This window comes from Drosophila obscura, unplaced genomic scaffold (genome assembly GCF_018151105.1).
Source record: "Drosophila obscura isolate BZ-5 IFL unplaced genomic scaffold, ASM1815110v1 contig_14, whole genome shotgun sequence".
NCBI lineage: Eukaryota > Metazoa > Arthropoda > Insecta > Diptera > Drosophilidae > Drosophila > Drosophila obscura.
The window spans coordinates 1,824,531-1,847,457 of record NW_024542724.1 but is presented as its reverse complement, the minus strand read 5'-3'; the positions used below and the strand labels follow the sequence as shown (position 1 = coordinate 1,847,457).

Genomic DNA, 22,927 nt, shown 5'->3' with positions numbered 1-22,927 from the left:
AACCAAATTTTGTATCCAGACCCATGTGATATCACACTGCTACAAGTGTATTTCGCCCCGCCCCCTTTCGACCCCACAAAGGACGAAAATCTGTGGCAGCCACAATTTTAAAGATACGATAAAACTAAAAACGCAATATCGTAGAGAATGACCATATCTGCCAGATTGCCGAATCTGAATCAGATCGGATCATTAATTTTCAGCTGCTTTCCCCACCTCCTCCAGAACGAGACCAGCTACTCATTCTTCTTCTCGCTCGAACACACTCTACCCTGTGCAATGCGCGACCTTTGCGGAGAAGTTGTAGAATCTACATTGTGTATAAATGTATAATTAAGATTTTATATGTGGAATCGTCATTGTATATGTAGATGTAGATAACAGATGTAGAAAAAAAATGTGAAATGTAAAATATTTTAAAATTCTACATAAATCATAAGCTCACAAATTTATATACTGACTGACCAAAAGTAGAGTCGCGTCCATAGAAGCGACTCACACGTTCCTTCTCGTTTTCTTATTTATTTGTTTTGTATCTCTAAAGGAAGGACTCTACTCTTGCGGTAGCCTCATCACCTGCCCTCCACCACGATGGGCCGTGTGATCTTACCATGGAAGGATTGTAGGCGCCATAAAGGTCTGAACATAGGTCAGACATTGGCACAAGGCCAGGAAGGTACTGTAGTATGCTTTAAGTAGCGTAGATTCTGTTCTCTATTTAAAAAATAAACAGCGAAATTGTTGGTTTTGCACTGGCACTGAGCCAAGCAAAACAGTTTTTGGTCCAAGTCAAATGGAAACTGAAAGTTCCAAGGAGGCGGAATAAAAGCTGCTTGACATATGTAGGATACCGATATGTCCCCAAACCCCCTCAATGGAATGGGGGAAGGGAGTTTATTGAAATTGCATTAAAATAAAATTGAATGGAAAATGGCGAAACTCAAAAATATTCGACATACATTTGTTTTGCTTTGTTTCGATTTGGGTTTTTGTAACGGAAATCCGAAAGTGGATTATGTTTATGGTGCAGAGGCGACTTTAATGCGATAAGTCGGTCGTCGGTTCGGGCCATTATCATTTCCCGCCTCTCTCTTACTCTCTCTCTCTCTAACTTGAACCAAAAACTTTTACTCGCTTTAGCCGCAATCCATGCCGCCCTGCACCCCACAAAGTTTATGGGCCATGCATTCACGGAAATGTCGCCTGCCAGGGTATTCTCTCTTTTACTCTGTGGTTCAGAGTTGAAATTCATGTAATTCCATTAACACAGACAACTTCCGTTAGACGAGAAAATGGCAGCACAGCACACTCTCTTGCCTAATGGCCCCGACGCGTGTGTTCATGGTGGGTCTGGGTCTGGGTCTGGATCCGGGTCTGGGGCCTGCCTGGCTGTGTTGGTTTCGACCTGGTATGGTTGGCTTGACTGGATTCTGCGGTGTGTCATTCTTGTGTGAGAGATGTGAGCGTGATACGATGTGAAGGAACTGAACTAGAAGAAGTTAAAACATTGATTGAGAAACCTTTATGTGTTTTCTTAAACATAATATTTTTTTGTAATCAATAAATCAGTTTCCTGCAGTTCTACGGTACTTACATTCTAAAAATAAACCTCACCACTTTGGTAACTACGAGTATTTTTGCTCATCCTTACAACTGGTTGTGTGTCTACCCTAGAGAGTGAGAATAACCAAATTATGTCATATTATAATTCATTTAATTTTAATTTAATCAATTAAAAGTAGTTGCTACTCCAAGGAGAAACCTTTCTCACGCTTACATCCCCAGCTGGTTGGGGGGTGGTATCTCTATCCACATAAGGTTGCGGTGTTTATACCTAGCCTAAACCAACACCAGCCACCCAACACACCCATCCACCCATCCGTATCCTTTTGGCAGAGCTTTTGCGACATTAAAATTAAATTTCCAGATTCAAATGGCATATTTTACGATGGCATAAATCTGTCTCTGAGCAACAGGTTTCCATCAGGCCTGACCTGCTCTGCTCTGGGTCGCACTCTCTATGGGAAGCAATGAAAAACTTCCAAACGGAAATGACTGTCAGGCCAAAAGTGCGGAGTCTCGTCCCGTCCGGAGTCCCGGACAGTCAGACACTTAGGATATCCGTTTTAAACAGTATTTTCTCTCTCATGGTTTTTGCGTCGTCTGCTTTTAGGGATTCCATATATTTTATTTTTTATTTTGGGTGTGCTTCCGCTGCATCAGGGTTGGGCTTCCGAGGGGGTACTCTGGCATTATAATTAGAAAGTGGCTGGGCTCAGACGGAGACCCCGATTCGATTCCGTTGTATGCCGGAACACATTTGAGTGCTATCCTGGCAGCACGCTCCATGCAAATTAGACATCTATCGGATTTATCAACAAGGTTCATAATGAACTTCAGCTCTTTGCTGGGGCGTGCATAAATCACACTTCACATGTGGCCACCACTCAAAAAGTTTACTCCTTCACATAGTACAGAATCCGTAGTGCAGCTGGATCGGGTCATTTATCAATATTTGAACACACACTTTTCTCACCCCCATTCGTTCCACCCGTACTTCACTGTGCCACACTGTTTGAGCTCGGAAGCGATTTGGTTGGCTTTTAATGTGATTCGTGTGCAACCCGTTGATAGATTCGAATGGGCAGCATATGCGGATTAGATTTGGATTATTTTCTGAGCTAAATTTACCAATTTATGGCTGAGTGAATCGCACAACAGAATTGCAGAGCTTTAGGCCCCACATAATGTGCCAAGAATTATGGGTGACTTTGATGGCAGGTGAATAAGGTAATGAATGGTACGAGTATAGATTTATCTGAACAAATTCTATGGATTGATGTATATTTTGTTAATAGGTATGATATAACCTATACATATTATGCGATTTTTTAAAATAAAAACGCATAGGAAAAGAAAAATCGTTTTAAGGTTTTTTTTTTATTGATTGAAAGTTAAATATAAAACTTGTATTAATCGAATGTTGCAACGAACGACGCGTTCATGGCATTTCTTTGAACATTTTTGTATTGATCAGCAAATGACTTTTTTTTTTTTTTTAAATTATCTTCTTTTATCTCTCACTTTGCCAGTATACCAAATTACCTATAGAATAAATATTTATACGTGTAGTATTATCGAGTACCCTTCAAGCTGGAGAGCATTCTTAGAGGCTGTTCAATTGGAAAACGTGCCGCCCCTTCGGTGCGGGGAGGTACGGTGCAGGTTCGTTTCGGTTTGGTTCTCGTGGCCAAGCACTTGACGTTTCAAAGCCAATGGGTTAATGAAAATTCGCAATTCGTGGGAAAAAATCTTTAAATTGCATTGGCTAAACATTAAAAAAACACAGCAAAACTGTTTAGTCAGTATTCCCGAGACTGTGTAATTAAACAAGATTTGAATGAGTGAAGAATGAGAATGCGCCATGGAGAGTCTGAGTCTCAGTCCGAGTCCCCACCCTTGCCGACCACAACGGATTGGAAATCTCAGGTGGGGTACAGTGCTTGGTTGTTGGGTTTGGTTTGGTTCGGTTCGGTAGGTAGAGGTAGAGGTAGTCACACCTTTGCGATGCACCGATCGGTCTCCGGCTCGGTGTCGGTCTCGGTCTCGGTCTTGACCTTGAACTTGGTATTAGATGTGAGGCTCTCCAAAACCGGTTGCTCGGTAGACTCTTTGTACTGCAAATTAATGGACAAAAGCAAAGAAAAGAAAAACGGTGACAAGCACGAGGTGATGCCAACAGAAACAACAACAACAAAAAAAAGAATAGTAAAGGGAGCTTTGGATACCCTTTTCTATAAGTAAAAAAATTATAGGGTGTCTTTATGATGAAATTTCTGTCTTAAATATATGAATTATAGTAGGGCATAATAAATCCGCAATTTGAATTATTTGAATTCCCATAAGGACCTGATTTTCGACTGATTCGTCAGTCGTCAGATTTTAATAAATTTGATCTGGTATATTGATATTAATATTAAACTAAAACTTTTTTGCTTGCATTTTTTCGGCAAGTTTTTACACCGTAAGTTAGTTATATCGAAGAAAATTCATCTCTAGTTCTGCATTTCAAAAATCTAGTCACACTTAAACCGCCTTTCAAGGGTATATAAACAAAAGATCAACTGGGACTTGGCTTAAACTGGTAAAACAATTGCACTACAGTACTTGTGTACGTACTATATAATATATTCAAAGGAATTTCCATTTCAAATGAGCAGCAGTAATAATAATTTCAAAGAAAAAGGGCGCATAATAAAAATTTAATTTACATTTTGTAGGGAAAAATTAACCAGCGATAAGGGAAACAAGACCAAGGGGAGAGCCTCGTTTAAGCCACACTTGCTGTGCAGTTACATTTCTAATTGAGGGACCCTTTTATTGGGGGCTGAAGACCCATCCCCGCCGGGGACGACCATTAAAAGTGAAAAGAGAGCAAAAATTCAAACCCCAAAAGCTTTTTCAAAGCGGCCGCAGGCGCCATATAAAAAACAACCCTACAACACCCCGACACCATAATGTTTGCGCCACCAAAGTACGAAATCGCAGGAGGGGAGCATGTTGGTTGCAAGCAGAATGCGGTTAGCGGGGAAACACCGCAGCAGCAGCCGACAGCTTGCAGTAAAGCTTAGGCAGTTAATTAAACAAAGGGGTTTCCAGCTAAAAGAAAAAACGGAGCAACGTAAGACACTGTAATTTCCATTAGTTCGTTTGAATATGCTTACCGAGGATATTATTATTTGTACTAGATTTTTGAGTTGCAGATAAAGAAGTTGATTCATCTCTATAAAGTGCATACATATACAAGTATATTCTTGATCAGAAGCAACACTGGAATAGGCTATTTTTTTCTGTACAAAAAAGTTGCTGGCCATACTTTCAATAATTTTTGCCCCACAAAGTTGAAAAGGCACGAAATAGAATAATATATTTTATCTGATCCTTTACCCCTAAAGTCATCCTTATTTTTTTTATACTTAAGGCATCCTTTGTTGTTTTGATGACACCAATTTTTGAGGATAACAGAAATAATCGAAGATTTGCATCATACGTTGTCGTTTTGAAGAAGAATGACAATTCTATGAAAAATACTCCCGGTATTAGAGATCGCCAGACGAACGGGCAGCCTGAGCACATAATAGACTCATCATCATTCTCTGGGGGAAAAGTAACGCTCAACAGGGATATCCTTCACACGTGTTTATTCCTGTTTCCCCTGCCCACCAATCCCCTATCGGCGACTTATATAGGGGACCGGTGGACCTGTTTGACTTACAGCCACGCCCACACACAGCAGACACGCACCAACCTGTTGACCGCCAAAAGCAGAGCAGAACAGAGTGGAAAAAGAGAACTGAGTTGGAGCGGGAGCGGGAGCTGGTAGGAAAAAAAACCTATTTAAGTTAACGTGCAAATCCACGCCCACAAACTGCTGTTGCGTATTGCGTGAGCGCCACAGGCGGCACGCGAGTTAAGCGACCGCCAGCCACAACAATAGCAAAAACAGGGATGTTAAGGACCGACGCATTTAATACCCTTACTCCTTTAAAGCTCTTTATTACTTTTGACTAAAAAATATTCGAAAATAAAAACGGTTTCATTTAAAAATAGGGATAGATAATTTAATTTATTAATTTATTGTTCAAATAATGGACTTGAAGATCGTTTCCGTAGAGGAGCTAAGTGTGCGTTGCCCTGTCCGTTTCACCCACATATCATTCATGAGCGATCTAAGGAACACTTTGGCATTCCTCTCATTAATAATCGTCAGCTCTTAATTTTAATCCCTGAGGACCTCTTAGAATATCGCAATCACTGTCATGTGGGATCTTCTCTGTGTTGCAATCATCTGATGGCGCGTATAATACGCTCTGCAAAGGGTAAAAAAAACAGCACATAATTGAGCAATGGGAAAAACTGGCCAACCGGTTCGGTCTCATGGTGCTGCTCAGACGGCAGATAGTAAGTAGCTGCCCCTCCTGCCTATGGCTGTGTGTTGCATGCGGCCTCTGGCCAAAGACGTCTCTGCAATTTGCGGCCGTTGTTGCTTTTATTGTCGCCCCTCGCCAAGAACCAGGTCAAGGCTGCAGCCGCATTCGAGATCATGATTGAGTTACGATCGAGGTGGACCGAAAACTTCGAGAGAAGAAAAGTTTCTGATTTACACAAGCAGATAAATAAGTATACAAAAAAATGTTAAAGGGATGGCACATTTGATCATGGATCGAAGAGGTTCCTGGCCAAAGACAGCTCCAATTGACGGCTGTTTTTTGCTTTTATTGTCACCCCTCGCAAAAAACCAAGTCACGATCATGATTGATCGAACATGCTGAAGGGGGTGCGATAGGTTTGAGGGAGAAGAAAATTAGTCTCCATTTGATTTTTTCCCAACAGTTATCCCCAAGAGCTGTTCTCAAGCCTAATTGTGAGTTACATTTTTGAAATAATTTACATTGACAGGTTGCCGACAGTTAATTTTCGTGCTTTTTTTTTGGTGTGGGGGGCACTTGTGTTTATCTGAGAATTTCATTGCCTGCCTTTGCCCTGTTTTTATCGTACAAATCGCAGACAGTTCAAGCCTCTGCTGTTGTTCTGTATTTTAAGAAGTTTTTTAATTGTTTGGACGCATATATTGAGTTGTTTATGGGTTCTGTGGTGTACGGTGTCCGGCGGCGGGCGGCGGGGACAGATGTGTCCGTTGGGTGGAGTGCTGTGTCCGGTGTACTGCGGTGGGTTCAAAAACAAAGCCCATCTGGCTGACAAATGCATTACCAGGTGAAAACGAACCATAAAAGCTTAACGAATTTGAAATACCCTTGAAATTCATTGACCATGAACATGATTTTAATTTTGCTCTTCAATAGATGACATTTACATCCTGCAACAAGAAAATAATAGTACATCTTACTACTCGAGACTCCCTTCTCCAATATAAAATAAACATTATGATTTAAAGATTTTTTGGAACGAGGGATTTCAGATGTGATTTTTATCTTGCGAACATTTGCTTATCCTCTAAGATAAGAGTATGAAAAAAAACATATGCACAGGCCGTTGGTATAATACCGCCTGAATGCGTACAATAACCGAGAAATACCACAAAAAAAAAGCAAATTTCGTAATTAGTCAGATGAGCTGTGAACCCTATAATTAGTGCTACCTGTTAAGCTATCAAATTTTCATAATTTTTGGCAATTTATATGCAACGCTTGGCTGCATGCGTATGACATGATAATGGTGATGATGAAGCCAACTCCTGCCGTTGCCTTTGTCCCAATGTCCCCCATCCGCCATCTCCAGAGTTCAATAAACGCGTACGGAATGCCCCCGTACGAGATGCCCCCGGGGACCAGGTCAGTACATCATCAAGAACAGTAGTAGTGGCCCCAGTATCGACACTTCCTGCTTGAACTTAATGGCATTTTAACATGCATTTTAAATTAAGTGCGGGCAACACTTAAGTTTTAATGTCATAGCCCTGTTCACTAAGTGCATTAGTCGCTTGTGCTTACTGATTAATCATCCGCCATGTGGAACGCTTAAAACCGAGGGAGGCACGAGAGACGAGAGCGCGAGGCAATGTTTACTCTACAAAATGTATTTGCTTTGCATCTATTTCAAATTCCTCTTTGACATTTAACCGCCGCCGAACCACAAAATTTATTTCAACAAAAAACAAAGTCAATCGGTCATTGAACCCGAATATAAATTTATTAAATACCACAAAATGCAATATAAAATCTTTTTTGTTTAAGAGATGCCAAACAATATTTTGATTATATAAAACGTACAATAGATTTTTGCATATTTATGCAAAACAATTCCCCAAAAAAAAAACATTTGCATTCATCAAAAAACATACTCGTATTTGCATAGAGAAATAAACAAATTTGGTTGGTAGATGCAGCCGATTGAAAGTGACAATTTTTGAATCAAAAGCGCAAAATGTATGCATAATCGGGTTAAAAGTTTTGTATTTATTGGTAACAATTTAAATTCATAGAAAAGTAATTGCATTTATTGGAAAATGGAATTGAATTTTAGTAAAGTAAACTTTGTTTGATTAAAATTTAATTTTGGAAAATGCATGTAATAAAAGGTGAATTATTTCTAGTCACGCCTTTGCCTATATCTGTTTCAATTTACTATTCAACTTTGACCTTAGAAAATTGGTAAAACTAATACTGAATATTGCATAAATACATTTTTAATACATATCTAAATGAAAGGTTAAATTTCCCCAATCAACTAGATTATTAGATTATATTAAGCAATGAAATGAAATAAACTGAAATATGATAACTTTAAATAGGGAATATCAGGTAATATTATAACTATAAAATAGGAAATATCAGGTAATATTATAACTATAAAAACACAGATCTACCTGAATAAAGGACTGCTAATAGTCCTTGGATAGTGCTTGTGGATTGACTAAATATTGATTGACAGAATCTATCATTAAATATTTCCATTATTATTTATATGGGAATATACTGAACAGAATCTTAAACCAGCTAAAATTATTTCCATTTCAAATGACTGTAACAAAATAATTTAAAACAAAGTTCAAATTGAACTTTTCTTCCGTTTTTAAGTTACAGAAATTTAAATTCTAAACTCAAACTTTCTCATCTGCAATTACCTCTCCGACTGTAGAATTCGTAATTAAATTTACTTCTCTGAGCAGCCGGAGCTGCTGGCTAACTTTTTAATTAAGCTGCCGGAATACCTTTTGCTGTAATTTGCATTTACCAAATAAATGGTGCGACATATTTTACCTGATTTAGTTGACTTCCAAGCGTAAGATGGCCAGCGCTCAATCACACAGTTGCCAGTTGGTCGAGCAGATAAATCATGTTGAGAGAGTGAGAAAGACAGCCTTAAGGAGAATTCCTGCCAGTAGCTGGGCCAAATTGATGCGACTTTCAGGCCAGCTGTCTCCTGTTTCTCTGTCTGCGTCTGTCTATGCTTGTGTCCATGTCTATTAGTTGGCTTTAAGCTTTTGGCTTAGACTAATTTGATTGCCTAAATGCTTTTGCCCAGAAGGAATTAACTCTGCGACGACAAACAACAGTCTGCTGTATGTGTATGTGCTGTCATTAGTAGACAAGCAAACATCTTAGTTGGTTACTTCACACAGCTGCAGTGTCAGCATTTGGCCTATCGAAAGGAGCTTAGGAGAAGCTTCTCATGGCCCAAACCACACACATACACTCACACATAGGAACACTGTTGAAGAACTTTGGAAAACACCTCTGCCAAGTGGCGGCATGTTTTCCACTTTTGTTGTTCAGCAGCTGCCTACAGCTTCAGTTCGCCATCCACTCCAAACTATCTATCCTTGTTAATTAGGGATGGTTTCGTGAGTCGAGAAACTTTGACAGGTACTTCATGAGTTGAGGTATGTGTCGATAATAATTACATATCAACGAATAAGTTTAAAGGGGAATGTTGGATTCTCTTTTTAAGTACTTTAACATATGTATGAGGAGGCCGAAACAGAAGTAATGTCTGTAAAGATTTTATAAATATACTCTACTTCGTCCACAATATTATGCTTGCACGATTTCTTACCTATTGCTGTTACATATTCCAAATGATCCCCATCACGTTCCATCTCTAAAACCCAATCTCACTTAGAGCGCAGTGAACTTTTCCCTTAATAAGCGCAATTGACATTTCAAGCAGCAGCCCAGAGAGAAATAGGGAAAAGTCGACGTCGACTCTCCCCAGTGGAAATCCCTACAGGAAAAGAGACAGCGAGGAGACACTATTGCCAAACAAAGTTGCCAATCGTAGTACAAGTAGGCAAAGGATGCTCATGTGCATCCTCCACAGGAACACAGCGAGCGACAGAGAGAGGGAGGATGTGAGCCAGTGAGGCATAAACATGGACATCCCGTGGGGGGGCATCTACATTTCCTACGTACAGGAACATTCAATGGAGCATTAAACTGTCCAAAATCAAACGAAAAAGCAGGACAAAAAAAAATCGAGGAAAAAAAACCATCGGAAAATCAATAAACTGAGGATTTTTCAACTTTAAACAGGATACGAGACTCGTTCGGTCCGACTCTGTACTGTACCCGTTACCCAGTCTGTGGGTATATATCATTTATGGTAATTTATGCAACAGCCACAAGCAGACACAAACAAATATATAAATTTTTATATTTACGAAAGATTTGACTTATATGTCAAACTAATATGGAAATCCTCAAGGGTATACAAAGTATCCAAACGCTCAAACGCCAAATCCTTCCTCGCTGGTTCACCTTTAAACAGGATATGAAAATCGTGGCGTCCGATTCTGTATTTTTATGCTATCTCTTTAATGTGTTGGGGGCGTGGCCACAACCTGTCCCGGTATCATTAAAATTTCATTGGGTGTTTACGACTTTAAAACTGCTGTAAAGTTCGTTTTAATGGCGAGCTTGCCCAATTTCCTTGTGGCCAAAAAATAAAAGTTAAACTTTAAGTAGTCCATCGCCGTGGAATGCCATGCCAATGGAATGTGCTCTGATCTTGGTAGCTATTGAAGCACATTAGCCACGGCACATTGTGCCTACTAATGAGCTCGTTTATGGTAGACATCCGTATCCGTATCCGCATCCGTTTCCGAGCGTTGTAAAAAAAATACATACATACATATATATATATATATATTTGTTTTATTTTCACAAATGCCAGTCCGTTTGGTCTGTGTAGGCCGCATCACACACACCTGAGCCTGAGCGGCGGAGTCCCAAACTCGTTGCCAGACACTGGCCCGTCGGCCATTTCATTTGCTCTTCCCTTTTTTTATAGCCTCGTGCAGGGATATTATGGGTTTTGTCATGAGACTTAGTTCGGCCATATAATCTGCGCTACGCTTTTAAAGCTTTCAACTTTGTTGTGGTGCGGGAGCCCGGAATGAAGATACGGAGATTGGGATGTATTGCTTCCTTATCCTCCCACCAGTGTGTAAACTAATAAAAACAAGGGAAATATAAAATGTATACGAGTATAAATATGTATGTATGTAGTTTACGGTAAATTCAATTTATGCATAAACACATGAAATTGTTCTAGGGGGAATCAGATAATAAGGGAATTGAAAATTATACATTTGTACTTAAATAATAAAATAAATTTTGTGGTAAAAACGCAACCAGACTTGTACAAATAAGAGGAGGAATACATTGGTGAAACTAAACATTTCTGATAATAAATATACAGTCCGATAAACAGAAATTACAGTATGACTGTAATCATTAGAAATCCAGTCAACACGAGAGAAACAAAACAATCCTCTGCTTTGATCAAAACACGGTATAGAAAATAATAGTATATTTATGCCTAAAGAAGGAACAAAATGTAGGTACATATCTTTCGCAGAGCATTTGAAAGTCTAAGTGCCCCAAATAGAACCGTGTTCCATTAAGTTCCACTTCTGTGTGTGTTTTCGGTTTGGTATGTCGGTTAGATTTCCGCTTTGCTGCACACGTCAGTGCACATATGTTCCGTTACGTTTCCCTTTTCTTTCGTTTTATTTTATTCATTCTTTTTGTCTTTTATTTGTTTGTCAGTGTTTCAGGGGTTTTCCCTTTTATTCCTACCTTGGCATTTGCGAACCGCCATTAACATGAAAATTATGTGTAATCGCAGAGAGATACCAAAAAGGGTTTTACCTCTCACAGAAAAATCAGCATAATAGAGAATTTAAGGAGTGGTCATGAACAGAGGGAAAAGTAGATAAGAAGCCACAAATAGCTTAAAGTTCGTCGAGGAAAATGTTAGATATTTAGTTATAGCTTGGACATGAATGGGTGTGTGCTGGCTGGCGCAATCTCCAGAGATGTCTCTGGTCCGAGATGTTACAAAACTTTGCAATTAAATGCGCCTTAAGACATTTCGGACATGTCATGTCAAGACCGAAATCCATTAAAAATTGTCTTAGGTATATATTGGATTGGCTGGCCTGGCCTGGTCTGGGCCTGGCCTGGCCCTTGTGACCATGCCCCAAACATAGTTCAAGATTTCACATTAAGATAATTCCAAGGAAATACCAAAAGCTGCCTCGTCCGGCGCCGAAGACATCAATTGACAGTTTCGTTTCGTGTTATTCACAAAAAGACAAAACAAAAAGAAACAGAAACCCGCCAAAAAAAAGACATCAATTTGTTTGGGGATTTTATTTGCGTTAGGCCTCACTGAAGGTCTGCAAAATAAAAAAAGTATATACGAGTATAAGTAAAGAAATATTTTGTGGCCAGGTAGAAATTGTCAGCGTGACCAATACACAAACTCGATGACCATTCTTCGGGGAACCAAGAAAGGAGCCACCAAAACCACACCTAAAAATACGTATGAATCCTACAATGGATATATGGACTATGGAATACCCTCTTGTCAGATGCTTAGTGGTTTAAGAGAATACATTTTCCATTATTTGAATTGTTTGTTTATGATTTTAATCGATTCATTTCTGGAAACCTTTATCTGAAAGGGAAAGTAAATGTTCGTTTGTAAAAATTGATCATTTCGTCATCATTATGAATGATATTTTTGATATATTTTGACAGAAGGAAGACTCCCTCTAACAACTTAAAAATAATCTACATCTGCATGTAAAACAGTAAAATATATAGCTTCTGCTGATTTTTTATTTATTAATGAGTTTAAACTAATTTCTATTAAATGTGTACTGTGGATATACAGAGGATGAGGGAATCTGCATGGAGCATTGCAGAAATATGTATACAAACAAATATAATTTATGTTGATCCTTCTCCCTATTGCATAAATCTATGTAAAGATTATATACCCCTGAACTCTATGAATACCAGGTATAAATATGCGGATCAAAAACAATTTGAGGCTGCGGCCGATCACGTTTTGTTTGCGCCCCAGCGACTGTTGAAGTGAAAATCCAGCCCGTCAATGTTTAAGATCTCATTAACTAAATGCAGCAGACAACATTTTTTTTCTGGCTGGCTCGCAATATCGCTCATAAAAATACAAAAAATCTTTAACTGCAAAACGTTTTTGAGGTCACTAATTGTCTTTGTACACTCAATCCTGAAGTCGGACGCGTCTCCATTTCAGATTTTTGGTTATGGTTTATATTGGGTGCGGCTTTGGGTCTGTGTGGCTGCTGTGGCCTGATGATGATATTGTATGGATGAAATTCTTGTTGTTGGATTGTTTTACGAGTACCGTAAGCCACTTTTACTTTTTGATTTTGCTTTACCGCTAAACTGCAGACGTTTTTATAGGCTCAAAGTGGAGGCTGATTGCCGGCTGATTGACAGCTGCTTCGGCTACTTGAAGCTCAGTCGGTAAATCACTTCCCAAAGTCCCCCAATCCAATCCACCCAAACCATACCTTCCTGCTTGTACTCGTACTCGTACCCGTATTCGGACTCCTCCTTCTGTTTGTGGCCGCTCATAAATATTTGGAGAACGCGTGCTTGCCCCGCGGGGCTCTGGCGAAACTAAGGCCTGCCTGGTCTCTGATGTCTGTCTGATAAACAGCCTCCCCATGAGCGTACAAATGTACATGTATTCTCCATCGCTTTTTGATGTCAGTCAGTCTGTCAGTCAGTCAGTCAGTGATTCCATGAAGTTTGGCCTGAAAACCAAAATATTGTTACTGCGGCAGTATGTTTTGTCAGATATTCATCTTTAGTGGCCAAGCCGGGCCAGAATGTGTTATGATTGTGCCACTTGCCTTTGTCCGTGTGTACTTGGGTATAAAATCGATAATAATATATGAAATATTGACTACACAAAGTGCCCCAGACTTGTCTCAAAATGCTCTATAATTTGATTGCTTGCAGATACTCGTAGATACATATGTGTTTAAGTATGTAGATTTTTTGTTGTTTAGGGGATTTTATGATGGAATTGATGTCTGAGACAACAGGGTTCTCTGGCATTTCAATCACTTTAAAGTTGAATAATAGATACAAACGCTGTGCATGAAGACGAATCAATGCTGTAACCATCAGTAAAGTAATAAGAACCATAAGCAGCATATTTATAAATCCAAAAATCGGATTCATGTTATATGGCACTGGCTAGAAATTTCACTGAAATTATATTCTTCATGAAGAGTATAACCAGCATTTCGAGTCGTATTTCTTATCAATTCTGAGCCCTTTGCGAGTCATATTTTAATCATACGTCTAGTCGCTTGATTTTAAAATACGAGATATTTCATCCAAGACTATGGGTAGAGTGTGTCAAAAATAATAGCAAATTACTACTGAATCTCAGATAACTTTTTCTCCAGACAATTTGAATCCAATCGTTAGCACTTGCTTAAAAATGACTAGAAATTATTATTACCATAGTATTTTTACACCGGAAAAGCATTAAAAAGTTGAAATTCGTATACATGTCTGTAACAGCCAGAGAAAATAGTTTTTAAGCCTATAAATTAGACATCCATACCAATGTATGAAAATATTTTACATCTGCATCAATATGTTATGTTATCCCCAATTTTAAATATAAATATTAATCTTATCTGCAAGAAAATCACTAAAAATTGTAGGATACCTCTCCACCGTAAAGTACCCTTCCCACCAGTAAACCTTGCACCAGTAAACGGTAATGTTAAAAAGGTGCTCCAGTCCATGTTGTAATGTTGTTATAATGATATGCACATATAGAGCCTGTGTTCCGGGTATCTTAATGTAGAGCCAAGTGTGCCGTGACAAAAACGTTCCATGTAGTGAAACTTCACATTTGATTCCATGGTGACATGGGTAATCTAAACACCAACAAATTAAAGTTCTTTGTGATCTTAAGCGCTGTCATTCTCACTACCATATTTACCATCATATACGCCTCGTTCTCGGCATCAGTGAATATTCCACAGAAGCATATAAATTCCGTTGATGGCTTTCCGATGGCCCAGAATCTTTCATTTTCAGAAAAACTCAATGGAAACAGCAGCAACCACCATGCCAGCACCATCGGGAATCAGCACACTGGTAAGTTCATCCCGACAGAAGTTTCTGTAGAGTTCAAACGAAAAAGTCAAATCCAAATTCAAAGAGGCTTGCATATATAGTTCTATATCTTTTATTGATTATACTTTACACTAACTGTTATAGACTAATACGAATATATACAATGCTTCCTTGAACACCACTCATCTGCTTATTCTCTTTTCACAGAGAGGAGCATCAAATCGGCGGAGAAAAAACTAAGTTTTGTCCATGGCAGAATTGTGGACTTTCCGGCCCTTTCGGCTGGTTTTAACCAACTTGAAAAGCCGGATATCATGGCAATAATGCGGAGAAAACTTATAAAATACCAAGCCAAATACGAGATGAAGGCACGCAAAGAGAAAAAATCACACAGATCTCTACCCTTTGGCAGGAGCAGCTTACAAAAATCAAGCACTGCACCCGTATTACCTTTCCATCAAGTACTCACAGTTAGCCTCTATGAGCCTGGCCATCTCAACGATGAGATCGATAAACAACGTCAGATATGCAAACACTGGGGGTCATTCTTGAAGCTGCTCATTCTGATCACCTCAGCCCAGTCCCATTCTATGGAGAGAATGTCCATCCGACATACCTGGATGCACTATGCAAGCAGGCGAGATGTGGGCATGGCCTTTTTCCTCGGAAGCACGACGAACGTAGATCTGAACGATTCTCTCAACCAGGAGAACTATATTTATGGTGATATGATACGTGGAAACTTCATAGACTCGTACTTAAATCTCACTCTAAAGACGATCTCGATGCTTGAATGGGTAAATACGCACTGTCCCCGGGTGAAGTACATCCTTAAGACCGATGACGATATGTTCATCAATGTTCCTAAACTGCTGGACTTCATAGACGGGCACAAGGATAAGCGAACCATTTATGGTCGCGTGGTCGAGGAGCAGGAGCCTGAACGAAATATGGGCTCCAAGTATTTTGTACCATATCATCAGTTTAGGGGCGCCGAGTTCCCAAAGTATACCACCGGAGGAGCCTACCTCCTCACTGGAGACATTGTACATGAGCTTTACATGGAATCGCTCAATACGTATTATGTGCAACTGGAGGATGTCTTCACCACGGGCATTATGGCCGAGAGCTTGAATATTAATAGAGTGCACGCAGAAAACTTTCGCAACGTCCGCATCACATTATTGCCATGCAGCATCCGCAATGCGATCAGCATCCACATGATCGAGCCACACGAACAATACGAACTTTGGAGGATACTGCTGGACCCGACCATCACGTGTCAGAAAGTTTGGCAAGATGCAGACGCAGGGATAGTATAAAATATTTAAAAGTTTGCATGTTCCAAAAATTAAAAATATATTAAATTTGTATTTAACTGGTAGAACTGGTACGTCAATGTACGGCCTATGTCTTCATGGACGACTAGATCTCAAAGTCTACTACCGACCAGAAAAAAGTTCTCAGGTGTGACACTACCACCCCGCTCTCTCCCAGTAGGGCTTAGTAGTTAAGGGTGAAATTTGAAATTTGGCTTGTACTATTAAAAATGTATCATGTTTATAGATCCCAAAAAAATTGGCAGACACCTTGATATATCTTCAGGTATAACCATTATATGAACACAAATCAAAAATCATTTTAATGGTCGTAAATATATCTTTTGAGACCAACAATTTTAAATCAACAACCAGAGCTGTAGATGCCGAGTAAAAATTATAAAAGTGTGCAAACCAGGCCTACAACTCTATTTTTTGTGCAAAATACATTAGGAATACCAACAAAAATATAATGTATCCTATCATCCATAGCAAAAGCTATTCTATTATTCAACGCCCATTATATCCATACCCTAAAATTATATCCATACCCTAAAGTTATTAATTCCAATACATGTGTATATACCTTTGCTACCTAGAACGCCAGACTTTAAACACCACACCCTCCAACCAAAACTAAATACAATTCTCTAAATGAATTATGTTTGACACTTTGGCGGAATGGGAGTCCTTTCCATACATGCTCGAACAGCATGATGGCCAACAAGCTTTGCCCATATCGCTGACAACATTTCAGGCTTGTTTGTCAGTCAGTTCTTCCACTTCCACTGCGCCTAACGATGCTCCCAGAGCATGGGCCATAAATTCAAAAGAGAATCCGGCAAATAAATACCAATTCACTGGCAAAAAGACCCAACACAGAATGGAACTGCCAACAATATCGCGATGCGAGACGATACGATCCAAGTGTCCAGATATGTCAACAATGTCGCTGTTAAGCGCCAGAGTCCAGGGGGTTCTGCGTCGAACGCCACCAGCTTCCGCTCTCAAAATAAAAGAAACATTTTTTTGTTCAATAAATGACACATACGACAAAAAACAACAACAAAAAATACCTGAAAAGTTAACGCTTGATTGCTCGACTATTTGGCAAAAGGTAGGACGAGATACAAAAAATTGATTCAACGTTGATGAATATAAAAATTGCAACATAAAATACGATGGCACAATATACCTACTATATAAGTACGTATGGGCTTTAATGTTTAAAACGAAACATGAGGGTATTTAATCACTCAAACGAAATGGTTTAAATAAAACGATATTTAAACACAAAAGCCAATTTAAACACTTGAATGCCTTTGAAAGCATTTAATACAACTATAATTGAATGGAAAAGGTACAATAGGATGAGTAAACGTGGAAATGTTTGAAGGGAAAAGTTCAATTAAACTTTGGCATCCATTGATAGAAAATTGCTGCTGTGTTTTTTTTATTTGTATACAATTTATTGTGTAATCAAACTGCTAAACATTTCATAATAAAGAACAGATAGGTAAAGGAAACAGATTATTAGGAAGGTAAATATGTAACATTTCCAACTGATGTTTGGAACCTCTCTTGCATATCTGATTCCCCACATCTGACTTGGACTCAAACCACATTTGAACCGTCGCAAATGGCAGGGAAGTATAAATCATTTGCAGTTTTGGTAGACTGGATGCTTAAATCATTTCAGGGATTTTGTGAGACAATTGACACGTGACTCATCCAGCTGAAGGGAATGAATGCATTGTCCAGTGTTTGAGCGCATGCAAATTTGTGGATTCATATTTTTGCAACTTTATTTTAGTTTTAATTGCGCGCACGCAATAATTTTCCTTGATGGGGCATCAACGTCAAGGCGAATCACTTGCCAACGCTCCATCCATCATAAAATCCCAGTACTCAGTACGGTCGATGGGGTAGGGGGCAGGGAGCAGGGGGTAGACTCTTTGATTATGAGCGCGTGCGCACAATCATCCAGTACCAGGGAGCAGTACCAGTATCAGTAACCAGTACCCAGTACCAGACCCAGAACCACTCAGAGACAGAGTCACCCAGTTGTGGATTGGGAACCCAAAGCCCGATGATTATCATGCACAGAGCGCATCGACCATAAAAACGATTCTGCGACTCTCGGCTGTCTCTGTCTCTGTTGGCCAAATGGCGTCTTGGGCCTTGTTTTGCATGCTGCGCTCGTTAAGAACGCCATGGAGAACAATGCAGCCGTAGCATCAGCCCGCGAGACAGCCTGGTTACCCAACCTGGTGTCCAGTAATGGGCTTAGCCCAAGTTAAATCCCCCTTCATCCAAAACTGCTGCGGTTTATAATGACGTCTCGCACAAAATAAGAATTGAGTCAAAGCCGCGACCAGCATATTGATTCGGCTTGGATTGACGACGACAGACCCTCCTTGTTTTTGCCTCCTCTCACAGACCATGCCACATGCCATAAAGCCAAGAATGCGCCAGACGTTTGCCTCTCCTCATCACAATGCAATGCAATCCAATCACAGTCCCAGTCCCATGGTAGCCAACAATTCTTATATAAATATTCATTTGAATTCTCATTTCAATGAGCAACAGGTGCCTGCCGCCTGCTTATAAGCCAAGACCAGTAGCCGCCAACTTGGTGGAGATCAAAGCAATCTCAAGTGAACCTTGATGGTCAAAAGAGTTAATCTTTCAGTCAATTTAGTAATCATTGTGGTTACACTTAACAACTTGTCTAAAGGTTGTCTAAAGAAAATGCAACTGGGTTGAAAATATCTTTAATCTCTTTTGAGCAAATGGTTAAAAAATATATGAGTCTTTTATTTTAATGTATTCGCTGATATATCTTAAGCGAAAACAGCAGTTTGAATACTCGTATTTCTATCCTTGAAACGTGGAAAGAGATTTTAGATTCATCCATACATTTCGTATGCCAACCTTTGTCAACTTTTGTTTTGTTTATCAATATTCTATTTCCAAGAACAAAAGATGTTTTCGAATTTTCTGATTTTGGTTTGAAATCTTAAACCTCTTGATTAAAGATAAAGAATTGTCAATTTATATGGCTGCTTCTGAAGATGCAAATATTTGAGGCCGTCTACGCATTGGCTTTGTTTCTTCAATTCTCCTCAGAACTTAATTTCAATTGTTTGAACAACTTGTTCGTCCCCTTTTCAATCAAAGTTTGCTACCCCTATTTGATTAGTTCCCAAATAAGATAGACATTTATTGTATTGCAAGCAAATAATTAAATATTTTTGCATGTGTTCCATGAATGGTTTTCACCTCTAAAGCTTGTCAAAGAAACCGAACAAAACTGAGACCATATATGTACAATAAATACGTAAAATACATCTCAGTGACTTGGGTTTCTCTTTGTTGAGCTCTGTCATAATTCTCTTTGAACTCTTTACAAATCTCTTTCATAACAGTGTCTCTCTTTTGTCTAGCTCTTAGCCACAAGCTCTACAAAAGAGCGCGGGACCGAGAGACCAAGCCCAAAGAGATCCAGCAAAAACAGAAACCAATTTAATTTGTTTGTTTTACTAATCAGCGGCACGTACTCGCACGTTTTTTTTTTGCCTCAAAGTCTTTAGTGTGGTCTTTAGGCGAATTCTGTTCGCAATATTGTTGGTTGGTCGGTGTCTGGTCTGGCTGCCGTTTGGTTAAACAGCCCACGTTTAAACATGGCTCAGAGCGTGCTAATCAAGTAGGTCCAAAAGCAAAATTACGCGACCGACTGAGCAAAAGGCAGGCAGTGAGCAGGCCATCATTGGATCTGCTCCGGCTTTGTCTGGTTATTTGGATTGGCTTTACTTTATATTTTTTGGTCGTCAAGTTGAAGTTGGTTTTGGCTTTGGTTTTGGTTTTGGTTTCCGACCAAGCCGGGGCTGGGGCTGGGCCGCCGCTTGGGTACGCTTTGATGGCTTCTAGGTGAAGGTCATTGTGTGACTGAAATTTTAAGTTTGACTGGCAGTCAGTCGCACATACATATATGGCCAGAGTGCTTGGGCAATTTCAGTTTTTATGACACTTGCTAAGGTTCTATACAGAAAACAAGCGAACATACTTAAGCCAGTATTTATGTGGGCTTAGGAGGCTGTCCAACGTAGTAGACTCAAAATCCAGTTTGGTTTCGATGAGATTCTCAAAATGCAGAGGCTATTCAACGATTCGCACATTCCATACAAAATTATGTATTTCAATTAGAAGTCGTTAACAAGTTTAGTTTAAATGCTTGCTGATAGGTTTTATATCGTATTGAAGGCTTTAAATTAACAAATTGGTTAAACATAATTGTCAAACAAATTGCGCGTTTAAGAAATGGAAAATTTAGAGAATTAAACATGTAAAATAAATTTGAATTTATAAATTGATTATTACTGTTGGCAATAATAATAATAATAATACTCCATGAATCGGAAGATACTCGTAGATCGAATAATGGAAAAGTTACACAAAAATCGAATGAAATTAAGAAAGTACAATGAAAACATACCGAAAACCGAAAGTAGAAAGAAACTTTTTCAGGCAATAAAATCTGATTGAAAAGAACACATCAAAATGAAACTATTTTCGTAGGTATAAAAAGTATTGAAATGCAAGAATTTTATTCAAGTTCAAACAAAGAATTTGTTTTTTAGTGTACACATATAGTACTACCAGCACACCCTATATATTTAATTAGATACAGCAGTCCCCAGAAAGCGGTGTGTCTAATGCTAACCATAATCTTACCAGTTAAAGATAGAAAACCATAAAAAATCCCATTACAAGCATCAGTTCGAGACAGCACTTCAGTAAAGAACATGCAAAAGTATCCGGAAATGTAAGTTGAAATATGTATACCCATCCACATCAGCATATACAGATACTGATAATTCGTTTTTAGCATATTATTTGTACTGGCTTGCCTGGGATGCTATGCATTCCATATGGTGAACGGTCACGTTATGAGTAAGAGCCATATGTCACCGAATGCAATCTATATAAGAAAATACAATCAGATGAAGGATATGGTACATAATGAAGTACTCCCCCTGCTAAAAGTGGTCGAATGTCCAAAATTGCTGCGTAGAGAAGTAGCATTGATTGACCAGAAAATGGTAAAAATCTTAACAGTACAAAATATCAGCTTTATTTTATGTTTCCTTTAGCTCTATGGAAATTGGTTTATGACTGCTTTAACACCGCCTTTTGGAGAAAATCGACACCAAGATAAGGACAAGTGTGTCAGAAGTATGGAAATATTCCTCGATTGTATTCGATATAACCTGACTTATATACATTTCCCTTGTGTTGAATAGAAATTTTGCCCCGTATCGTTGCCCGATCTGCTACGGAAGAGCATGTAATTTCTTCGGATAATACCAACTTTATGGTTATTTACAGATGCGATAAAGATGACGATTCATTTTTAAGTAAGTATAAAAAAAGCAAGTTGCCTCGACAAGTGTCCGATATGCTAAAGTTATTTTATTGGCATAATTTAATTGATTTTTAGAATCATTCATTGGAAAAATATGTTAAAGAATATGTATGTCAAACATACAACATTTAATTTAACTTCATATATCATAAATCTGTTCCAGTGGTCTTTCGAATCTATACACGAAATAAGAGCGCCAAAGCAGGCAACCTTAAAAAGGCTTTGGAAGTCCTAAGGGTCAATAACATATCCGAAAGTGTGGTGATTCGTGTTAGACCCGAACGGGCAGTCTGTACGAGCTTCTCAGTTAAATAATCAATTAAAATATAATAAAGGAATAAAGGAAACTGAAAGCAGAGAGCAATGCTTAGTAAAACCAATGACACTGATTTTGTATAACACTTAGCGTTGATTTCAATGGTGTACAACCCCAGGGCACAGACTCCCATGATTATGATGATGATGCAAATGTGAAACATATTTAGAGACAAGTCTCCGTGCTTGCTCTCAGCGCTCAGGGGATGGTGTACTCGTATAATGAGCTGCAGCCTCACGAATCCGAGTCGAAACTGGGAGTCTGGTAGTCTGGGTGCTGAATGTGCCGCATCTAATGGTCTTGTTCGTACGATGGTTAGGAGCTGGCTGCTGCTGCAACTTTGCTTCTGCTGATGCGGCACACTCCAAAGCCATAAAAGGGCATTAGCCTCGTGAGCACATTGTAGGTGGATGGGTGGCTGTACGCTGTAGGATGGGGGCAACTGTGCTCGCTCGCTTTGGAAAATTGAATAAAATGGCAGAGGAGCACAGGAGCAGAGCAACAGAAGAGGGATTGAAGCAACGAAGCGAAGTGAAGTGGTCGATGGTTGGTAGTCAAGTCATTTAGGGGTTGCCAGCAGCATCGACGCGTTGGGTCTATGTACAGCTTTTTTATGGCCTGCCAACGGGGGGAGACAGTCTCCGCAAGAAGTATGTGCACAGCAAAGTAAAGCCTCAACGTAGATACTAGAAATGTCGATCTTCACTTTAGAGCTGCATCTAAATGTTATCCTACAGCAGACTTTAATCATCTATAGCCCAAGCGTAGACTTATTTTAATCACTGTACAACCGCAGGCGACAACGTGTCGTATACGCTTTGCATGTTTAGGCTTGGCCACTGCTGACTCAGCTTGCAATCAATAAGAAAACCCGCTTTGGGTTGGGTGCATTCCCCCAAGTCGT

At 39.3% G+C, this 22,927-nt stretch overlaps 2 protein-coding genes across 2 annotated transcripts; both read left to right on the top strand.

Moving 5' to 3' along the window:
• The first annotated feature begins 14,697 nt into the window (after positions 1 to 14,697).
• Positions 14,698 to 16,368, top strand: LOC111070345 (beta-1,3-galactosyltransferase 5-like). The gene is made up of 2 exons (XM_041596292.1): positions 14,698 to 14,984; positions 15,171 to 16,368. The coding sequence occupies exons 1-2, from the start codon at positions 14,753 to 14,755 to the stop codon at positions 16,283 to 16,285; spliced, it is 1,347 nt and encodes a 448-aa protein (XP_041452226.1). The 5' UTR covers positions 14,698 to 14,752; the 3' UTR covers positions 16,286 to 16,368.
• Positions 16,369 to 20,998: 4,630 nt separating this feature from the next.
• Positions 20,999 to 22,087, top strand: LOC111070353. Its single transcript, XM_022360815.1, has 5 exons — positions 20,999 to 21,107; positions 21,171 to 21,384; positions 21,436 to 21,517; positions 21,586 to 21,699; positions 21,871 to 22,087. Exons 1-5 carry the CDS (start codon positions 21,088 to 21,090, stop codon positions 22,020 to 22,022), a joined length of 582 nt encoding a protein of 193 aa, XP_022216507.1. The 5' UTR covers positions 20,999 to 21,087; the 3' UTR covers positions 22,023 to 22,087.
• The last annotated feature ends 840 nt before the right edge of the window (positions 22,088 to 22,927 follow it).

Bases quoted from the DNA above. Each gene is read 5' to 3' on its own strand.
- LOC111070345 (XM_041596292.1), top strand. From the start codon at position 14,753: ATGGGTAATCTAAACACCAACAAATTAAAGTTCTTTGTGATCTTAAGC. The intron at 14,985-15,170 runs GTAAGTTCATCC...CTCTTTTCACAG, and splicing joins CATCGGGAATCAGCACACTG to AGAGGAGCATCAAATCGGCG.
- LOC111070353 (XM_022360815.1), top strand. From the start codon at position 21,088: ATGCAAAAGTATCCGGAAAT. The intron at 21,385-21,435 runs GTAAAAATCTTA...TGTTTCCTTTAG, and splicing joins CATTGATTGACCAGAAAATG to CTCTATGGAAATTGGTTTAT. The intron at 21,518-21,585 runs GTATGGAAATAT...TGTGTTGAATAG, and splicing joins TAAGGACAAGTGTGTCAGAA to AAATTTTGCCCCGTATCGTT.